This window comes from Mobula birostris, chromosome 11 (assembly GCF_030028105.1).
Source record: "Mobula birostris isolate sMobBir1 chromosome 11, sMobBir1.hap1, whole genome shotgun sequence".
NCBI lineage: Eukaryota > Metazoa > Chordata > Chondrichthyes > Myliobatiformes > Myliobatidae > Mobula > Mobula birostris.
Window position 1 is genome coordinate 71,234,312 of NC_092380.1, and position 20,314 is coordinate 71,254,625.

Consider the following 20,314-nt stretch of genomic DNA (forward strand, 5'->3'; position numbering starts at 1 on the left):
TCGCTCCAATCTTTTGACATATGACAGTCCCGCCATCCCAGGAATTAATATTGTGAACCTACGCTGCACTCTCTCAATAGCAAGAATGTCCTTCCTCAAATTTGGAGACCAAAACTACACACAGTACTCCAGGTGTGGTCTCACCAGGGGCCTGTACAGCTGCAGAAGAACCTCTTTGCTCTTATACTCAATTCCCTTTGTTATGAAGGCCAGCATGCCATTAGCTTTCTTCACTGCCTGCTGAACTTGCATGCTTGCTTTCAGTGACTGATGTACAAGAACACCTAGATCTTGTGTACTTCCCCTTTTCCTAACTTGACTCCATTTAGATAATAATCTGCCTTCCTGTTCTTACCACCAAAGTGGATAACCTCACACTTATCCACATTAAACTGCATCTGCCATGCATCTGCCCATTCACCCAACCTGTCCAAGTCACCCCGCATTCTCATAACATCCTCCTAACATCCTCCTCACATTTCACACTGCCACCCAGCTTTGTGACATCTGCAAATTTGCTAATGTTACTTTTAATTCCCTCATCTAAATCATTAATATATGTTGTAAACAACTGCGGTCCCAGCACTGAACCCTGCGGTACCCCATTGGTCACTGCCTGCCGTTCCGAAAGGGACCCGTTAATCGCTACTCTTTGTTTTCTGTCAGCCAGCCAATTTTCAATCCATGTCAGTACTCTGCCCCCAATACCATGTGCCCTAATTTTGCCCACTAATCTCCTATGTGAGACTTTATCAAAGGCTTTCTGAAAGTCCAGGTACACTACATCCACTGGCTCTCCCTTGTCCATTTTCATAGTTACATCCTCAAAAAATTCCAGATTAGTCAAGCACAATTTCCCCTTCATAAATCCATGCTGACTCGGACCAATCCTGTTACTACTATCCAGATGTGTCGTAATTTCATCTTTTATAATTGATTCCAGCATCTTTCCCACCACTGACGTCAGGCTAACCGGTCTGTAATTCCCTGTTTTCTCCCTTCCTCCCTTCTTGAAGAGAGGGACAACATTAGCCACCCTCCAATCCACAGGAACTGATCCTGAATCTATAGAACATTGGAAAATGATTACCAATGCATCCACGATTTCTAAAGCCACCTCCTTAAGTACCCTGGGATGCAGACCATCAGGTCCCGGGGTCTTATCAGCCTTCAGACCCAACAGCCTATCCAACACCAATTCCTGCCTAATATAAATTTCCTTTAGTTCGTCCATTACCCTAGGTCTTTTGGCCACTATTACATCTGGGAGATTGTTTGTGTCTTAGTGAAGACATACCCAAAGTACCTGTTCAACTCGTCTGCTATTTCCTTGTTCCCCATAATAAATTCACCTGCTTCTGTCTTCAAGGGCCCAATTTTGGTATTAACTATTTTTTTCCTTTTTACATACCTAAAGAGCTTTTATATTCTTGGCTAGTTTACCTTCTTCGTACCTCATTTTTTTCTCTGCGTATTGCCTTTTTAGTTACCTTCTGTTGCTCTTTAAAAGTTTCCCAGTCCTCTGGCTTCCCACTCTTCTTTGTTATGTTATACTTCTCTTTTATTTTTATGCTGTCCATTAATTCCCTTGTCAGCCACTGCCTCCCCTTACTCCCCTTAGGATCTTTCTTCCTCTTTGGAACAAACTGATCCTGCACCTTCCGCATTATTCCCAGAAACACTTGCCATTGCTGTTCCACTGTTATCCCTGCTAGGGTATTGTTCCATTGAACTTTGGCCAGCTCCTCCCTCAAGGCACCATAGTTCCCTTTGTTCAACTGTAATACTGACACTTCTGAGTTTCCCTTCTCCCTCTCAAATTGTAGATTAAAACTTATATTATGGTTACTACCTCATAATGGCTCCTTTACCTCGAGGTCCCTGATCAAATCCGGTTCATTTAACCCTAGCTTATTCGCAGGACAGTTTACAATGACCAATTAACCTACTCACCAGTGCATCTTTGGACTCTGGGAGGAAACTGGAGCACCTGGAGGAAACCCAGATGATCACAGGGAACACATACAAACTCCTAAGTCGGTGCTAGAATTGAATTCCTCCATCTTGAGCTGTAATAGCGTCACATTAACTGCTACACTACCAGGCTTTCCAATTTTATAATCACCCCAACAATGGGCAGATACAAATTGTTTAAATGTGTTCAATTCTTATTTGCAACTTGATTCTCATTACTAGCTCTTCTGCGGACACAGTATAATCCATTGACAATTAAAAGCTGTGGTGCATCCAAACCTATCATTAAAAACAGTAAAAGCAATGTGAAGGATCTTTTGTCAAGTGGGTGAGTCTTTTAACAAGATTAAAAGTTATTGACAAAAGGGGTAATTTTACACAGCAATTTATGAACTACAATGCACTGGAAGAAGATTCAACTAAAACTCTAACGTCAATGAATAAATGGTTGGAAGGGGAAATACTTATAGACTTATTGGGGTAAAAAAGGGTTAAGGACTGGGACTAAGTAGTCCTCTGAATGACCTGGGAGTGATATAAGATATTTCCTTTATGATTCTTTGTTCAAATTCCAGTTTGTTGTATATAAGAGCTAGAATAAGTATTCTGATATTAGGAGGACCATCATGTTGCTATTAAAGCAGAGAAACGGGATGATATAGTTGAATCTGCCCCATCATTTTGAACTTTTAAGGTAACTCACTTTAACCCAATCACTGCCTATCCTTTGCATTCTGTGATGGGATTATTCTCAAGTATATCTGTCTAATATCCAGATTAAGTTTGTACACATCACTTTTGAAGTGTATTTTGTATTATGAAGAAATTCATTTTTAATGATAATGAAAATCCCATGTTCCTATGCAAAGAATTGGGTGTCTCCTTGCTCACTTGGGTATTTGATTCTGATTGGCATAACTCTAGATCTAATTTATCTGGTCTTTCTTCTAAGTACATTTATTTAACATGTCTTCCGAGTCAACTTGGCATTGGAATTTCCTAAAATCGAAGGCTTGCTTCTCAGTGAGGTTTGACAAGAGCACAGCAAAATGCTGCCTTTTTGTACATTGTGCACCACTTATAGTGAATCTTGACATCCTATAAAACTTTCTGTAGCTTTTTTGCATTGGCACTTTGGTTATTTCATTTACTTTGCCTATGCATTTGATCATTTTCTCACCCTATTGACCCATGATTCACTGTTTTGATTACATAAGCATTTCTTCTGTCCAAAACACAATATGTGTCCTCGCATTCTGTGATCTCTGGTTTATTGTTCATATGTTTTCGTAGACGTGCTGAATCTGTTTCTCTTTCACAGCACCAACATTTGTGGTGTTAAAAATACTTCCAACTCCAGTCACTGAGTTGAAGTGAAAAAAAAAGATGCCAAACATTGTTCATTGAGAGTTTCAAGGTGGGTGGTAGTAATTGCTTCTTGGTCTGTTTTGATTTGCTTTTCATTTGAAGCTTTTTTTTTGGGATGGTGAGATCCTGATGGTGACATACAAATGACATTGATGTTTTAACATTGCTTTGGAAGTTTGATAATAAAATAGCTGTGTATGTGTCGGGTCTGATTTCCATAAAGTGGCACAGCAAGTTGTAATTTTGGAAGCCTGTTACTATTGGATACCGGTCAATTGAATTCAGGTGATATAAGCAATTGATCTTCAGAGTGTGAGCTTTGGTAGAATGGGGGTGGTGCAAAAGTGAGTGTAGGCGGGAGGAGTGACTCAACAGTGGCTGACGTCAATGCAAGTCTGGTAGCTAATTTGTGACTAACCAGGGAGTTTCTCGTCTGTCAGTTCTCTGCTTTATATGCTTTCAGTAAAAGTGAGTGCGTCTTTCAGTAGTGCTGTGATTTGGGCAAAGAAGCTAGTTGATTATCTGGTAAGTGGTTAAGATCCATTCTATCTCTAAGATTTGAAATGGGGTTGAACTGTGGGTAAAGAAATAAAAGTAAGAAAAATAATCTGATTTTCATGGTATAATTAGATTATAAATATATTTTAACGGTGCTATGTGGGAGCTCCAGTACATCATTGTGATCCAGGGCACACAACTGTCAAATGTGTTTGTGGTTCGAGGAGATTTGACTCCATTATTGAACTGGAGGCTGAACAATAAACTCTGGCACATCAGGAAATATAATGTATTTTATTAATAGTGGACAGGGGAATTCTGGAGAGGAGTACTGATGCTGTTCTCTGCTGCAATAGTGAGAGAACGTGCTAATGTACCATTAAACTAAAGGGATCAGCTCTTCAAGAAGTTGAAGCTTATTGTTCACAGACTGGGTAGGAATTGTCTTGCTCCATGGCATGTGGATAATTTGTAATAGTATGTTGCTTCCATGATTATGTAGGGCCTCTCTGTGCTCCCAATGCATCAAACTGAAGTTTTCAATGTCATTCCAACTGCTCTTGCTCTATTTTGAGCACTGATAGACCAGGCATTCAAAAGGAGGTTGAGGAGATGTACTTATTCAAGGAGGCATTTGGAGTACATGCTAGAATTTTTGTTTGCCTGGTAGTCTCCGTTTTCATGTCTGAACTCTGAATAGAAATTCTGTTTTTGGAGTCTTGTTCTGCTCATTGTAGCTGACTGTTTCTCACCAGGTCCTCAATACCTGGATGTTGGTGTAGGAGAGAACATCGATGGTAATTCATTGATCCTTCCAACTGATTTGGAGGATTTTGCAGAGACAGCATTGGTGGTATTGTTCCAGTTCCCTAAGGCACCTTTTGCAGATTGTCCGTCTCTCAGACAGATATAGAATGGCAGGAAAGCTGCTGCCTGCAAGACCAGGTTCTGCTACACTATGCTGGTTTAGTGCTTCCACTCCTTTCTCTATTTTTTAAATCTCATTTCTCTGCCTTTTTACCTTACAAGTCCTGGAGAGACTGAGGCTCTGCTAAAAAGCTGCTCAAATTCAACTGACTAGGCACCAGTAAAGTGCTGGGGCAGTCTGATTTATGGATAGATTTAATTCAGTCTTCATCAGATGTGGGTGTTAGTGGTAAGGCCAGTAGTTATTGCCCTTGGGCAGGTGATAGTGAACCATATTGAAGTGTAAATCAGTCTTCAGATTGATTGAAACATTAGGAGGGCCTACTTTCAGTTTTGAACATGATCGCTGTTTGTGAACATCAGAATTCCTAAATACGTCTCAAAATGTCGGTATTAAATCAAGTTCCTGAAATTTTCCTTTTCCTACAATGTTGTGCTGATATAGACATTAGAATTTCATTGAATGGTAGCACTCTGTTCATTATGTAATAACACTTATTTAATCTCTTGGAAATCGTATTACAGTCGGCCCTCCTTATCGGCGGGGGATTGGTTCAGGGACCCCCGCGGATACCAAAAAACAAGGATGCTCAAGACCCTTATATAAAATGGCGTAGTATTTGCGTATAACCTATGCACATCCTCCCGTGTACTTTAAATCATCTCTAGATTACTTATAGGAGGGGTGATTGATAAGTGCGTGGCCTAAGGTAGAAGGAGTCAGTTTTAGAAAACCTAGCACATTTATTTTTCAACATAGTCCTCTCCCCTACATTTACACACTTAGTCCAGCGGTTGTGGAGCATACGGATCTTGGACCTCCAAAAAGTGCCCACAGCACGGGTGATTGATAAGTTTGTGGCCTTGGGTAGGAGTAGATGAGTTATACAGCTCTCATTACATGCAGATGCAGTTCAACTCTTTGAATGATTATGCAGAAAGTTTGAGGTTAATAACACATCAGAGGTAATTGATAAGTTTAGTCATAGTCATACTTTATTGATCCCGAGGGAAATTGGTTTTCGTTACAGTTGCACCATAAATAATTAAATAGTAATAAAACCATAAATAATAGTAATATGTAAATTATGCCAGGAAATAAGTCCAGGACCAGCCTATTGTCTCAGGGTGTCTGACCCTCCAAGGGAGGAGTTGTAAAGTTTGATGGCCACAGGCAGGAATGACTTCCTATGACGCTCTGTGTTGCATCTCGGTGGAATGAGTCTCTGGCTGAATGTACTCCTGTGCCCAACCAGTCCATTGTGTAGTGGATGGGAGACATTGTCCAAGATGCATGCAACTTAGACAGCATCCTCTTTTCAGACACCACCGTCAGAGAGTCCAGTTCCATCCCCACAACATCACTGGCCTTACGAATGAGTTTGTTGATTCTGTTGGTGTCTGCTACCCTCAGCTTACTGCCCCAGCACACCACAGCAAACATGATAGCACTGGCCACCACAGACTCGTAGAACATCCTCAGCATCGTCCGACAGATGTTAGAGGACCTCAGTCTCCTCAGAAAATAGAGATGGCTCTGACCCTTCTTGTAGACAGCCTCAGTGTTCTTTGACCAGTCCAGTTTATTGTCAATTCGTATCTCCAGGTATTTGTAATCCTCCACCATGTCCACACTGACCCCCTGGATGGAAACAGGGGTTACCGGTGCCTTAGCTCTCCTCAGGTCTACCACCAGCTCCTTAGTCTTTTTCACATTAAGCTGCAGATAATTCTGCTCACACCATGTGACAAAGTTTCCTACCGTAGCCCTGTACTCAGCCTCATCTCCCTTGCTGATGCATCCAACTATGGCAGTCATCAGAAAACTTCTGAAGATGACAAGACTGTGCAGTAGTTGAATTCCGAGGTGTAAATGGTGAAGAGAAAGGGAGCCAAAGGTAGAAGGAGATGAGTTATTAACCTCAAACTTTCTGCATAATCACTCAGAGTTGAACTGCACATGCATGTAATGAGAGCTGTATAACTCATCTCCTACCTTAGGCCATGAACTTATCAATCACCCCTGCTGTGGACACTTTCTGGAGGTCCAAGATCCATATGCTCCACGACCGCTGGAATAAGTGTGTACATGTATGAGGGGAATATGTTGAAAAATAAATGTGCTAGGTTTTCTAAAATTGACTCCTTCTACCTTAGGCCACAAACTTATTAATCACCCCTTGTAATACCTAATACAATGTAAATGCTATGTAAATAGTTGTTATACCGTATAGTTTAGGGAATAACGACAAGAAAAGTCTGTACATGTTCAGTACAGATGCAACTATCGTAGCTCTTCTGGGAAAGCTGATTCGCCCATGATCTTTAAGTTCTTGAGGCTGTAGCACTTTACATAGCTAGCCAGCCATTCCTTACTAGCTTTAAACTCCTTCCTCTCACTCACAACACAAGCAGCGAACGAACGAGATGCGAGGCGAACGATGCTCAAACATCGAGTAATACTTTTAATCATCTCTAGATTACAGTACTTATACCTAAAACAATGGAAATGCTATGTAAATAGTTGTTACACTGTATTGTTTGGGGAATAATGATGCTTTGGAGGAGGCTCAATACAGGCAGTCCCCGAGTTATGAATGTCCGACTTATGAACAACTTATGAACGGAGGAAGGAGAAAGCCGTCCGCCATTTTAAGTCATTGCTGTTAACACTGAGTGTGTAACTTTGTATTTGGCTTAATTTTTTCTTTAGGACCCGGGGGAGCTCAGGACCTGCCGCCCACGGCTGCTGCGGAATCCGCAGTGTTTCTGTTCCATTGACGGAACATGATCACGATTGAAAATAAAGTGGAAATAATAAAGTGATCGGAAAGAGGTGAAACGCCATCTGTCATTGGAAAAACGTTAAGCTACAGTCGGTCAACGATCCGCATAATTTTAAAGGATAAAGTGAGAATAATGGAGCATGTGAAAGGCCCTGCCCTGATGAAAGCTACAATTATTATTAAACAATGCACTGATTTAATTACTGAAATACATACGTTTCTTAAGTGTTTTATATGCATAGAAAGGTAAAATATATACTAAGATAAACGTTTGACTAACTGATGCTAAATAATATAAGACGTACCTGTTCCAACTTGCGTACAAATCCGACTTAAAAATGGACTCAGGAACAGAACTCGTTCGTAACCTGGGAACTGCCTGTAATACTAGAGTCAGGATCTGTGGAGGTTGAGGGCTGAGGACCATTTCAGCAAGCAACATGCCACTTTTCAAAAGATCTAAGATTTCTACTTTCTCGGCGAGAGATAGCACCTTATGCTCCCTCTTAGCCTTTGAGCCATTTTTTCACAGAAACAAAGTAGCAACTGAACGTGACGCGAGGCGAACAATGCTCAAACAACGAGTGCTGGAGAGAGAACTTCCAGGTTTTCCGGATCCGCGGTCGGTTGAATCCGCGCATGCAGAACCCGCGGATAAGGAGGGCCGACTGTAGTTAGTACAATGCAGTACAATCATAGGAAATAAGGAAGAACATTTACTATTATTCTCATCTATATATGTAAACTTTTAAAGATGTATCTAAATATATAGAAATGCTGATTGTCGAAGTCATGGATATTGGCCAGAAATATATGGTGACTATTTAGTATTAATGGAACTAAACTAGGGAAGGTGTTGCACAGTAGGTGACAGGGTACCTGGGAGTGTTCATGCCAAATGGGGTGGTTTGAGTATTTCAGAAACTGCTGATCCCCTGGGATTTTCACGCAAAAAAAAGAAAGAATCCAATAAGCAGCTGTTCTGTGGGTGAAAACATCTTGTTAATGAAAGGAGTCAGAGGATGATGGCCGGATTTGAAATAGATGGGTGACAGCAGCAGAAGACCACAACCATGCATGCAGTGGTCTCTTTATTGGCTACATGAGATGCCTAATATAATAGCCACTGAGTGTAGGTAGACAAAGTGGTGAAGAAGGCATTTGACCCGCCTCGCTTCATTGATAAGACCATTGAGTACAAGAGCTGGGATGTTGTGTTACAGTGGTACAAGATATTAGTGAGACTGTGCTTGGAGTATTGTGTACTGCTGTGGTTGCCCAGCTATAGGAACAGTAAGCTGGAGAGGATACAGAAAAGATTTGCAATGATGTTGCTGAAATGCGATGACTTGAGTTATAAAGAGAGATTGGATATATTGGATATATTTAGATACATCTTTAAAATTTACATATAGATGAGAATAATATTAAATGTGCTTCCTTATTTCCTATGATTGTACTGCATCGTACTAACTACAGTCGGCCCTCCTTATCCGCGGGTTCTGCATGCGCGGATTCAACCAACCGCAGATTGGGAAAACCGGGAAGTCCTCTCTCCAGCACTCATTGTTTGAGCATTGTTCGTCTCGCGTCTCGTTCGGTTGCTACTTTGTTTCTGTGAAAAAATGGCTCCTGCAGCTTGGGAGGTTGAGAGACGACCTTTGTAGAGGGTTATGAAATCCTGAGTAGCGGTGATAAGGTGGATTTTCAGTTACTTTTTCCCCCAGGATAGGGGATTCTAAATCCAGAGAGCATAGATTCAAGGTGAGTGGGGAGGAATTTTAATGGACTACAAGGGGCAAGTTTTCCACGTGGTGGGCATATAGAATGAATTGCCTGAGGAAGTGGTAGACGTGCGTGCAGTTATGATATTTAAAAGATGTAGATGAGTTTATCAATGGCTGTGCTATTGGAGAGGAAGACCTGCCTTTTGATCACCGCAGGATCACTCTGCTACTGGAGAGGAGAGGCGAGGCTGCCTTTCGATTGCTGGTGGGATCACTCTGCTACTGGAGAGGGGAGAGGCTGCCGCAATGCCTGGAGAATATTACCCAGGTTTTCTGTGTTTTGCATATAGACCTTTATTTCCATCCTAGTTTTTAAAAAACATATTCTGTGTTTTTTGCCCGATCTTTCTCATTTTTTGTGTGTGGGGGAGGGGGATTGGGGGGGGGGGGTCGATGTGTCTGTTCTGCTTTTCTTTATTTTTGTGCGGGGAGGAGGGGTTTGGGGGTTGATGATCATGTCGCCATTCTTTCCTTTCTTGGTTTTGTGGCTATCTGGAGAAGATTTATTTCAGCATTGTACACTTTGATAATAATGAACCTCTGTATAAGTGAGCAAGGTTTAGAAGGTTATTGTCCAAAGGTAGGCTAATGGGTCTAGCTTACGTAGAGGTGCCATGGTCACCATAGACTAGTTGGCTGCTTCTGTGTTGTATAACCTTCTGATTTTCAGGGTGAGGTGATGATGGATCAGGCTTTGCATAGGAAATCTAAAGGAGGGCCAATGTTTTTAGATAATAGTGGTACAAAAAATGCAATGCTATATGAATATTTCAATGAACAAGTCATCCGAAAGTGATCATGGAAGAATTGAAAGCAATATTTGCTGTTAGCTAAATAATGCAAAGTATGTCTGTGGGGTGTGTGGAGCACAGGTGTACAGAGACTAGTCAGGAATGAGTGGAGCAAGAGTTTGGAGGTACCAATAATAAAGGTGCAGATACAATGATGATTGAAAACTGCGGTACTTATTTTCCTTCCTGCAGAGTGAATTGAAAGTACATGTGAAAAGGCATTGAACCTATATGCAAGGTACTGGTTTCAGGAATTTTGAAATATGTGCAATTTTGGAACCCTATGGGCGGGGTTTGGGAGGAATGGTTTGGCAATTAAGGAGATTTGACGTAGATTTGTGACACCATGGAAGTCTTTTGGGAAACTTGGTTCCTATTCTCTGTAGAAAACTACATTAGAACATTGAACAGTAGAGCTCAGGAACAGGCCCTTTGGTCATGTTGTTGTGTCAAATTAATTAAAGTAGAAATTATATGCCTAACTAAACTAATCTCTACTGCCTACAGAATGTTCATACCCCTCCATTCTCTGCACATTTGTGTACAGTACCTATCCAAGAGCTGCTTAAAAACATCTGCTGCATTCTCCTCCACACTTTATCTACACACTCCCTGTCAACGCATTCCAGGTACCCACCATTCTCTGTTTTTAAAAAAAATAAAAATCTTGCCCCAATCACCTCTCACCTTAAGTGCACACCCTCAGGTAATTGATATTTTGACCATGGGAATAAGATGGTGACTGTCTACTCTATTTATGTCCCAAATTATCTTATAAACATCTATCAGTTCTCCTCTCAGCCTCCATTGCTCCAGAGAAACAACCAAGATCTCTCTAAAATATTGAAATTACTAAGCAGTTTGATAGGATGAATAAATTGAGCAGTGGTTGAATCTGTCTTGTAAGAGCATGTATTTATGATTAGTGATGACAGGAGTAAAGGTTTTTTAAAATAATGAAAATGGAATATTTTTCTGTAAATGGCTTTAAAGCCAGATCACCATGTTTGAACATATCCCCACCAAGAAATTCATTACAAGAATTGCTAAGTGTAGGATGGTTAGGGTGAGTAGGAATCGTTAGGAAATGAGCCCCAATATTGGCATACTTAGCTGAAATTTCATTTATTTGTATGATTTAATGATCATAAACTAGAACTTCAATGTTCCCAGCATGCAGCTAACCTGGTAATTTAATTGTGTATGCACAACATATAGAATTCAGTCTTTGTTTACTAGATATTAAACAAAATATTACTTGAACAACTGTTCTTTGGAGTGCAAGGATCTAATTGGGATTTTTGGAAGCACAATGATATTTGCTATCAAATTAGTGTAGAGTTGTTCTGCTTTGGATGACCTGTTCTTTCACTGCAGAATCCCTAAGTATTAATAACAAGTATAAGATTATTTGTAATTTTGTGGAACCTACCCAGGCATGATGGAGATAACTTTTTTGTAGTCGATGCTGTTTCAACATTGTGGCCCCTCCCATCTGTAAATTGTTGAAATTTGACAACGAAGGCTAATTGTTGACTATAAGCACACTTCTCAAAGTTGGCTGTAGCCCAAATTCACCTCCATGTACTACATGGTGACAGATCAGTAAATTTTGGAAAGTTGTTTTATTGTTGTCACACATACAGAGGTACAGTGAAAAAGTTTGCTTTGTGCGCCATCCACACAGATCAATTCATCACAAGAGTGTACTGGGGTGTTAGAAGGGAAAAGAGTAACAGAATGCAGAATGAAGTGTTTCAGTAAAAGTGTAGTGTGGACATATGGTCAGGTACAAGAGGCATGACGAGGTTGATCATGAGGTCAAGGGTGCAGGGGTCTGTTCAATAGTAATATAGAAGCTGTCCCTGAGCCTCATAGTTACAAGCTTTCAGGCTTTTGTATCTTTTGCTTGATGGGAAGGGAAATTAGCTATTAGCTATTTTCCTAAGGCAGTGAAATATAGATGGAGTCCATGTAGGGCAAGCTGGTTTCCATGATGTACTGAGCCAGGTACGTAATTCTGCAGTTTCTTGTGGTCTTGGGCAGAGCAGCTGCAGTAACAAGTTGTGATACTATGATTAAAATTTGGTGAGAGTCAAGGGAGACATCCCAAATTTCTTTAGCCTCCTGAGGAAGTCGAGGTGCTGGTGTGCATTTATTTTTATTTGTTTGATGAAGCAGTCCCTTGAATTAATTTGTTCACAAGACCCACCTTCAGGGACTTGAGGACCCTAAGTTGTAGGGAAAGGTTAAACAGATTAGGACTTTATTCCCTTGAACATAGAAGATTAAGAGGAGATGTGATAGAGGTATACAAAATTGAGGGATATCGATGGGGTAAATACAAGCAGGATTTTCCACTGAGGTTGTGTGAGACTACAACCAGATAAGTGTGAAAGGTGAAAGGGGAACATGAAGGGGAACTTCTTTACTCAGAGGGTGGTGAGAATGTGGAATGAACTGCCAGTGGAAGGGATGATTGTGGGTTTGATTTCAACATTGAAGAGTAATTTGGGGAAGTACATGAATGGGAGGGGTCTGGAGGGCCATGGTCTGGAAGCAGGTCAATGGGAGTAGGCAGGTGAATGGTTTGGCACAGGCTAGGTGGGCCGAAGGGCCTGTTTCTGTGCTGTAGTGTTCTGTGACTCTACTGTAGAAAACTTCCACCATTAATTCTATTTGTTACGTGTACATGGAAACTGAGTAAAGTGCATTGCTTGCATCAAATCAAATCAGTGAGGATTGTGCTGAGCCAACGCCAACGTAGCACATGCTCAGCTCGCCAATGCACATTGATGGAATGTGGGTGGAAATCAGAGCACCTGGAGGAAACCCACACGCTCACAGAGAGAACATGCAAGCTCCTTGCAGACAGCGGTTGGAATTGAACCCCTGTCTTACAGCTTGCACTGTTAAGCGTGGCTCTAACCACTATGCTACTGTGTCACCTTCTGATCAGAAGCAAATAAAACTAGAGAACATAGATTTAGGTGAAGGGATAAGAGATTTAGAGGGCATCTGAGGGATTTTTCATCCAGAGAGTGGTTGAAGCAGAAATGCTAACAGTATTTAAGGAGTGTCCAGTCAATCACTTAAACTAACTATACTGCAGGCCAAGTAGTAGAAAATAAGGATAAAAAGAATACATGTTGCGGGCTAAATGGCCTATTGCTATGCTGTATGACTCTAGATTTTATTCTTATGGGTGATTTAATCATAAAGGCAAGAGAACCTTCTCAATATCCCAATACCAACACTTTCAAACTTGATCCCTTTAATTATTGACTTGGTGAGCATTATGCTTCTTCGTGATTTTCTGAGCCTCCACAGCCCTCTGGGGTACAGAAATTTATAGATTCACTACCGTTCAAAGAAATTTCTTCCCATTTAACTAGTTGATCTAGCCTTAGTTTGATACAGTGACCCTGCTTTCCCTTGGCTAAGTAACCAATAGTGGTCTTCAGATACCCATTAGGAATTGAGACTGGGCAGGTGACAGAAGTTTGTGTGGGGGAACACTTTTCATCTAGTAAACATTAGTTTCAATGTAATTATGGACAAGCATAGGTCTGGTTTTCGGGTTGATTTTCTAAATTGGAGAAAGGCTAATCTTGATGGCATCAGAAAGGATGTGGCAAGTGTGGATTGGGACTGGCTGTTTTCTGGCTAAGGTGTACTTGGTAAGTGGGAGGTCTTCAAAAGTGAAATTTTGAGAGTAGAAAGCTTGTATACACCTATCAGAATAAAGGTAAGGATAACATGGCTTTGTGTGTCATGTCCAACCAATCTTAGAGTTTTTCGAAACTACCTGGAAATTGGATGAAGGTAAGGCACTGGATGTTATCTACATGGACTTTATCAAGACATTTGACAAGATCCTGTATGGAAGGTTGGTCCAGAAGATTTAGTTACTTGACATTCATGATGAGGTAGTAAATTAGATTAGACATTGGCTTTGTGGGAAAAGCCAGAGAGTGGTAGTAAATGGTTGCCTCTCCGACTGGAGGCCTGTGACTAGTGGAAAGCTGCAGGGATAGGTGCTGGGTCCATTGTTGTTTGCCATCTATATCAATCATCTGGATAATAATGTGGTTAACTAGATCTGCAAATTTGCAGATGACCCAAAGATTGGGGCTGAAGGGGATAGTAAGGAAGACTATCAAAGCCTGCAGCAGGATCTGGAAAAATGGCAGATGTATTTTAATACAGACAAGTGCAAGGTGTTGCATTTCGTTTGGACCAAACAGTGAATTTTAGGGCACTGAGGAGTGTGGTAGAACAGAGAGATCTCGGAGTACAGATCCGTAATTCATTGAAAGTGGTGGCACTGGTAGACTGGGCCATAAAGAGAGTTTTTGGCACATTGACCTTCATAAATCAATGTATTGAAGTTATGTTTAAATTGTGTAAGTTGTTGGTGAGACCTAATTTAGAGTATTGTGTACAGGTTTGGTCACTTACCTACAGGAAAGATGTAAACAAGGTTGAAAGAGTGCAGAGAAAACTTACAAAGATGTTACCGGGACTTGAGGACCTGAGTTATAGGAAAAGATTGAATAGGTTAGGACTTTATTTTGTAGAATGTAGAAGGTTGATGGTAGATTGATAGAGGTATACAAAATTGAGGGGTAAAGATGGGGCTTTTTTCACTGAACTTGGGTGGGGCTACAACTAGAGGTCATGGGTTAAGGGTGAAAAGTTTAAGAGGAATATAAGGGGAAACTTCACTCAGATCTGTGAGTGTGAAACGAGCTGTCAGCACAAGTGCTGCATGCAATCTCTTCAAAGTTGAAGTAGAGAAGTTTGGAAAGGTACATGGATGGCTGGGTTATGGAGGGCTATGGTCTGAGTGCAGGTCGATGAGACGAGGCAATATAAATGGTTCGGCACTGACTAGATGGGGTGAAAGGCCTGTTGCTGTGCAGTAATTTTCTTTGACTCTATTATGACATTCTATAGGAAGATCAAGGCAGTTTGGTCAGTAAAATGGAAGACCACACCCAGTTTTGTTTTATTCTACAACAGGCAAAATACTCTCCAGGGCTTAGATGGCAGACTCTGAGTTTTGCATTGGTTTATTTCTTGATGGGCAGTATGCTAGTCTTTTCAATTTTCTTGATGTATGATGAAAGAATAAAGCAAAATCTTGACACTTTGCAGTTTAAAGAATGAATGCTGCTGTTAGATTTTAGTGTTAAATGTACATCAAGGCAGCTGTCTAGCAAAATGAGTTGCAACCAGTTGAAGGTGCTGGTATAAATTTAACATGTTTTAATGATGAATAAATTGTGCATAATGAGTTCACACCTAGCAAAGTGATAATGACAAGATGTTTTCAAGTCATGAATGTGGGATAAATATTGGCCAGGATTCAGGGGATAACCCACTGCTTTTTGCACTAATTGTATGCCTTGTACACCTCTGAGAGAATCTTGCTTAAGGTGTTTTATCCGAAACACCACACTTCTAACTGCACTCCTGTTGTATTGCACATTGTGATACTTACTCAGAAAAGAGAAATTAAGTTGAATTTTCAGGACTGCAAAGTGATACTTCATGGTCACTCCTAGGTTGTTGTCAGAGGAATTAAAGGTTACAAAAGCTAAATGGAGGAATCATATGGTAAAAATTTGCCTCAAAGCAGTACCTGGTCAGGTTTTAAACTCCTAGAGAATGTTCTGAATTGCTACCAAGGAGCAAAATGAAATTCTGTTGATATCTGAGGAGGTGCAGTGTTTTAAAATAGTTCCTTCTGGCAAAAGTCTACAGATAAAAAGACAGAGCACTGTGCTACTCTCCTTTCTAGCTTGGAATATTTAATAGTAAGGTGTGCAAATTTTGCTGTTTAACTATCTTGGGGTTTATTAAAGCTTTTATTGAAGTCATTCCATTGTGGACTGTTCAGCACTTGTTTTTTGGTCTCACAGTTCATGAACCATAACATTAACAAGTTTATGGCATTTTTACAGGCAGTTTTATGTAGGTAATTCTGGTGCAAGTTTGCAGCTTGCTTGTTAAATTAGTTCTGAATTGATGTGGGTTGTTGGAGAATTTGCAATAAAATTAAATTAACTGAGAAAAGCAAATTTGAGAGAGAAGATTTCAATTGCTGAGATGAAGCAAAGAAGAATGTATGTACAAATACAAAGTTCAAGCTATGTAAATTGAGTCCTGGCGGAAGGGGAAATAGTTTAAGGTTGCACACAGTTTAAAAACTCCTTGTGCCTGGAAATTAAGGTTCTCTAATATTGGTTACTTTTTTTTTCAAAGTTCAAAGTATGTTTATGATCAAAGTACACATGTCACCAGATATAACCCTGAGATTATTTTCTTGTGGGCATACTGAGTCACCCTGCCTGTGCCCCTGAGAATAATTAATTCAATACAGAAAGAAGATCGAACAGAGCTACATTTTAGTGTGTGGCACTTGATAAAAGCACATTGTTTAATTGAACCATTGTGTCCATTTGTATTATGTGTTTATAAAGGTTTCTGAAAATTAATCTGATAATGTTGTTTGTAATATAGTAGTCTGTCTGTATTTAGTTTCCTTCGCACTGAGCCATGGTGTAATATGAATTATTCAATATGCTGACAAGTTCATGTTCAAATGATGCACAAGTTCTGTTTGTGAAACTGGTTATCACACTGCCAGCGTGGTTTAACGTACTGCAGTGACAAATTTCTGAAATGCTTGATAGTAATGTTTCAGATAGGTTTCTTAATGAATTAATTAAAAGTGTGTATATTTTTTAATTGCATGCATTGTCTTTATTTAGTAAAGGCTTCTCTAAGGGGCTGGTTTGTTGCACCCATGAAAAGTCAGTATTTACTTAAAGGACAATTGTTTAATGGTTTTAAGATCTGAATAGCAATTGTCCTTGTAATTTTTAAGAATATGTTCCAATTATAGATCCTTTATTCTGTCTAAATCATTTCTCTGACCAATGCTTTCCCTTTGTCGAGCCAAATAATTTTAGTGAAATCGAACTAGTGGGAATGTGAAATTCCCTCCTTGGTGCCCTGTTGTTACCAAGCCAGTTGAAATTGTAAAAATTGAGTGTTTTGTCGGACAAAGCCCAAAGGGCTTGTATGGGGTGATGTAGAGTTGAGGTACAGATCAGCCTTGATCTAGTGGAATGGTGAAATAGGACCAAGAGATTTTAAGACTTGTCCTGTTGGTTTTGGTTATGTGTCTTTCAGCACTGTCTGTATTTTAGTTTGTGGGAATAGAAGGGAGATTGAATGGGAGTTGTTCAAACATTGAACCTGATTTGATCTTCTTTCAACAACATGAACTCTTTGCACCAGAAAGCACTCCAGGTTGATTTTATTCATTTCCTCCCCTAGTCTGGGCATATTTATGTTCCATTATTGGTATCTCTGTATTGTGGGATAAGATTATCTCACTCAAATTAGAGACACAGAAGTTAGTCTGACTTGGTCTTCATGACTTGCTTTGGAACTTGGTTCTGTATTGAACCCCAGATTTGGGGTAGAGTTCCACATCCTCTCTTTGCAAAAAGTCATTCCTTAGATTTATTTTGGCTTGATGGTATTGCATGAAGTAAGCTTAGCTGTGGAAACAGATAATTGCATATTAAGGAGGTCATTGGGTTTTATTGGTTAAAATTCAGGTCTTGACCATGGTCAAATGTGGGATCAAGGCTTGTATTCCAGAACTAAGATTCCAGTTAACTCTTAATGCAAGATGCTGTTAACAATATGGCTGTGTAACTGCAATTTAAAATGTTCATCTGTTTATTTTTTGTTACTGTAATCTAGGGACGAAGACTTCTTGAACTTGATGCCAATGACTGACCTAAACCAATCTCTCTGGTATCAATTTTAAGGGAATTCCTTTTCTCTTGGAATGTTTGAATCGCAACAGGAAAACTGTTCAATGCCTGATGAAATGAGTCTCATAGTAGGACTGAACAGCATCTGCTTTGACCTCCTAAAATTGCTTTTTATCCTTCCAATTTTGTTCTATTCTCAGCAATACACTCAAGTTGCTGACATTTACAATCTATGTTTGAGACTTAAATGAGAACCACAAATGATCTATCCACCCAAATATAATTGGTGAGAGAATGCAGGTTACAGAGCTGCTCAACGTGTTATTTTTTTCTTTCCCCAAAATTGAATATCGTTGAGGCAGCATTTCAGCAAACAGGTTGTTAAAGGTAATCATGAGCTGTATTTTGTTAATATCTTGTTTCTGCATGTAGTCACCAAATAGAGTTTAGGTCAAAATATGTCAAACAACAGCCCCGGAGACTGCCCCTGAGCTTTGAATGGGTCATATTGAACCACAGCTACTTAAGCACTTGACCATTAGTCTAGCTCTGTGCAACTGATGAATCATTACTTGTCACATTGATTTATTTTTAATTTCTCAAATGAGAATCTGTTGAAGTACCTTCATCTAATGAGTTACCTGTGTTAAAAACACAAACACGAGGAAATCTGCGGATGCTGGATCCTACGCTCTGTCCGCCAGAGAAAGCAGGATCTCCCAGTGGCCACACATTTTAATTCCACGTCCCTTTCCCATTCTGATATGTCTATCCATGGCCTCCTCTACTGTCAAGATGAAGCTACACTCAGGTTAGAGGAACAACACCTTATATTCCGTCTGGGTAGCCTCCAACCTGATGGCATGAACACTGACTTCTCTAACTTCAGTTAATACCCCTCCTCCCCTTCTTACCCCATCCCTTATTTATTATTTTTTCCCCTTTTTCTCTTTTTTTTCCTCCCTCTGTCCCTCTCACTATAATAACTCCTTGCCTGCTGTCCATCTTCCTCTGGTGCTTCTCTCTCCTCTCCCCCTTTCTTTCTCCCTAGGCCTCCCATCCCATGATCCTCTCTCTTCTCCAGCCTTGTATCCCTTTTTCCAATCAACTTTCCAGTTCTTAGCTACATTCCTCCCCCTCATGTCTTCTCCCATCAGTTCGGATCTCCCGCTCCCTCTCCCACTTCCAAATCTCTTACTGTCTCTTCTTTCAGTTAGTCCTGATGAAGGATGTCAGCCTGAAACGTTGACTATACCTCTTCCTATAGATGTGCCTGGCCTGCTGCGTTCACCAGCACTTTGTGTGAGTTACCCGTGTTATGCTGATTGCTTAGTTGCTAAGATTTCTGTTTGTAGTTCATGTTGAAACTTTAATGCATGGTATGAGCGGGTTCTTTATTGTTGACGTTGCTGAGATTTTAAGCCAGAGCTGTATCTCCCTGTTTTTCCACATTCAGATGGACATTTAAGGCATATAGACAGGGACCTTCATTTGCTCTGTATTTGTTTTGGTTACTGCATGATGGTCTTAAGCTACTGGCATCCTGCCTTTTAATTTAGATTGTTAAAACTGTATCCACATCATAGAAGCAGAATTGTAGATCAATTTTCTTCAGCCTGCTTTTTTTTCCTTTCGAGTGTGGAAAGTCACCTTTACCAGTATAGACCAAGGATGTTAGAATGTGGGTGCTTCACTATGCAATTTTGGTGCATCTTTGTCCCAAAAGCAATAAAAATTGATAACTTTTTATTGCTGCAATATCATAACTTGTTTAGTTCTTGGTGACAATCTGATAATTTTAAACTATTTTGGATGTTTGAATGTGATGAATATTCAATTTAAGTATTTTCAGCTGGAAGGAAAACTGCATTTTATAAAATGATTGTACTTTCGGATAAGTGCTAAACCTGCCCCTAGTTAAAGCATTTCAAATTCCTTGTTAATGGTTCCTGTTTGCTGAACATTGACATAGCATATGAGTGTACTTCTGGAAAGTGAGAAAGCTGCTTCATATGGATCTCTTTGTTAATGTGGGATGTACCTTGAAGAGACAGCACAATGTACAATCATGCAAAATAAATGTAAATGAACAAATTTTTGCAGTGTTTTGACCTTGGGATTTCCACACATCCTTGAGTTAACATTCTTCATCAGTTTCTGTCGCTGTAGTATCTCTTGACTAAAAGATGTTCCAAAGCATTTTTCACTTTTAGTACTTTATGATTTATAATTATTGTAGTAATAGAGGAAACGTAACTGCCAATCCAGGCAAAGCATGGTCCTGCAGACATGTCTAATTAGTAATGTTAAGGCATGTATCTTATCCAAAATACTATTGCTAACTCTTGCAGTTCAAAAAAAATAAATTGGAACTTTTCATCTGT

At 40.0% G+C, this 20,314-nt stretch overlaps 1 protein-coding gene across 15 annotated transcripts in view; it reads left to right on the forward strand.

Moving 5' to 3' along the window:
* Window positions 1-20,314, forward strand: part of plekha7b (pleckstrin homology domain containing, family A member 7b) — a 424,118-nt gene that overhangs the window by 36,823 nt on the left and 366,981 nt on the right. For 3 of the 15 annotated variants that reach the window (XM_072272486.1, XM_072272487.1, XM_072272488.1), the window contains one exon: window positions 7,481-7,799. The exons of 9 other annotated variants lie outside the window; for them this stretch is intronic. In XM_072272486.1, coding sequence (XP_072128587.1) covers window positions 7,687-7,799 — 113 coding nt within the window. In that variant the 5' untranslated portion in view covers window positions 7,481-7,686. Of the gene's footprint in view, window positions 1-3,759; window positions 3,868-7,480; window positions 7,800-20,314 lie in introns of those variants that run through there. 3 more of the 15 variants (XM_072272485.1, XM_072272495.1, XM_072272499.1) reach the window with 3 other exon arrangements.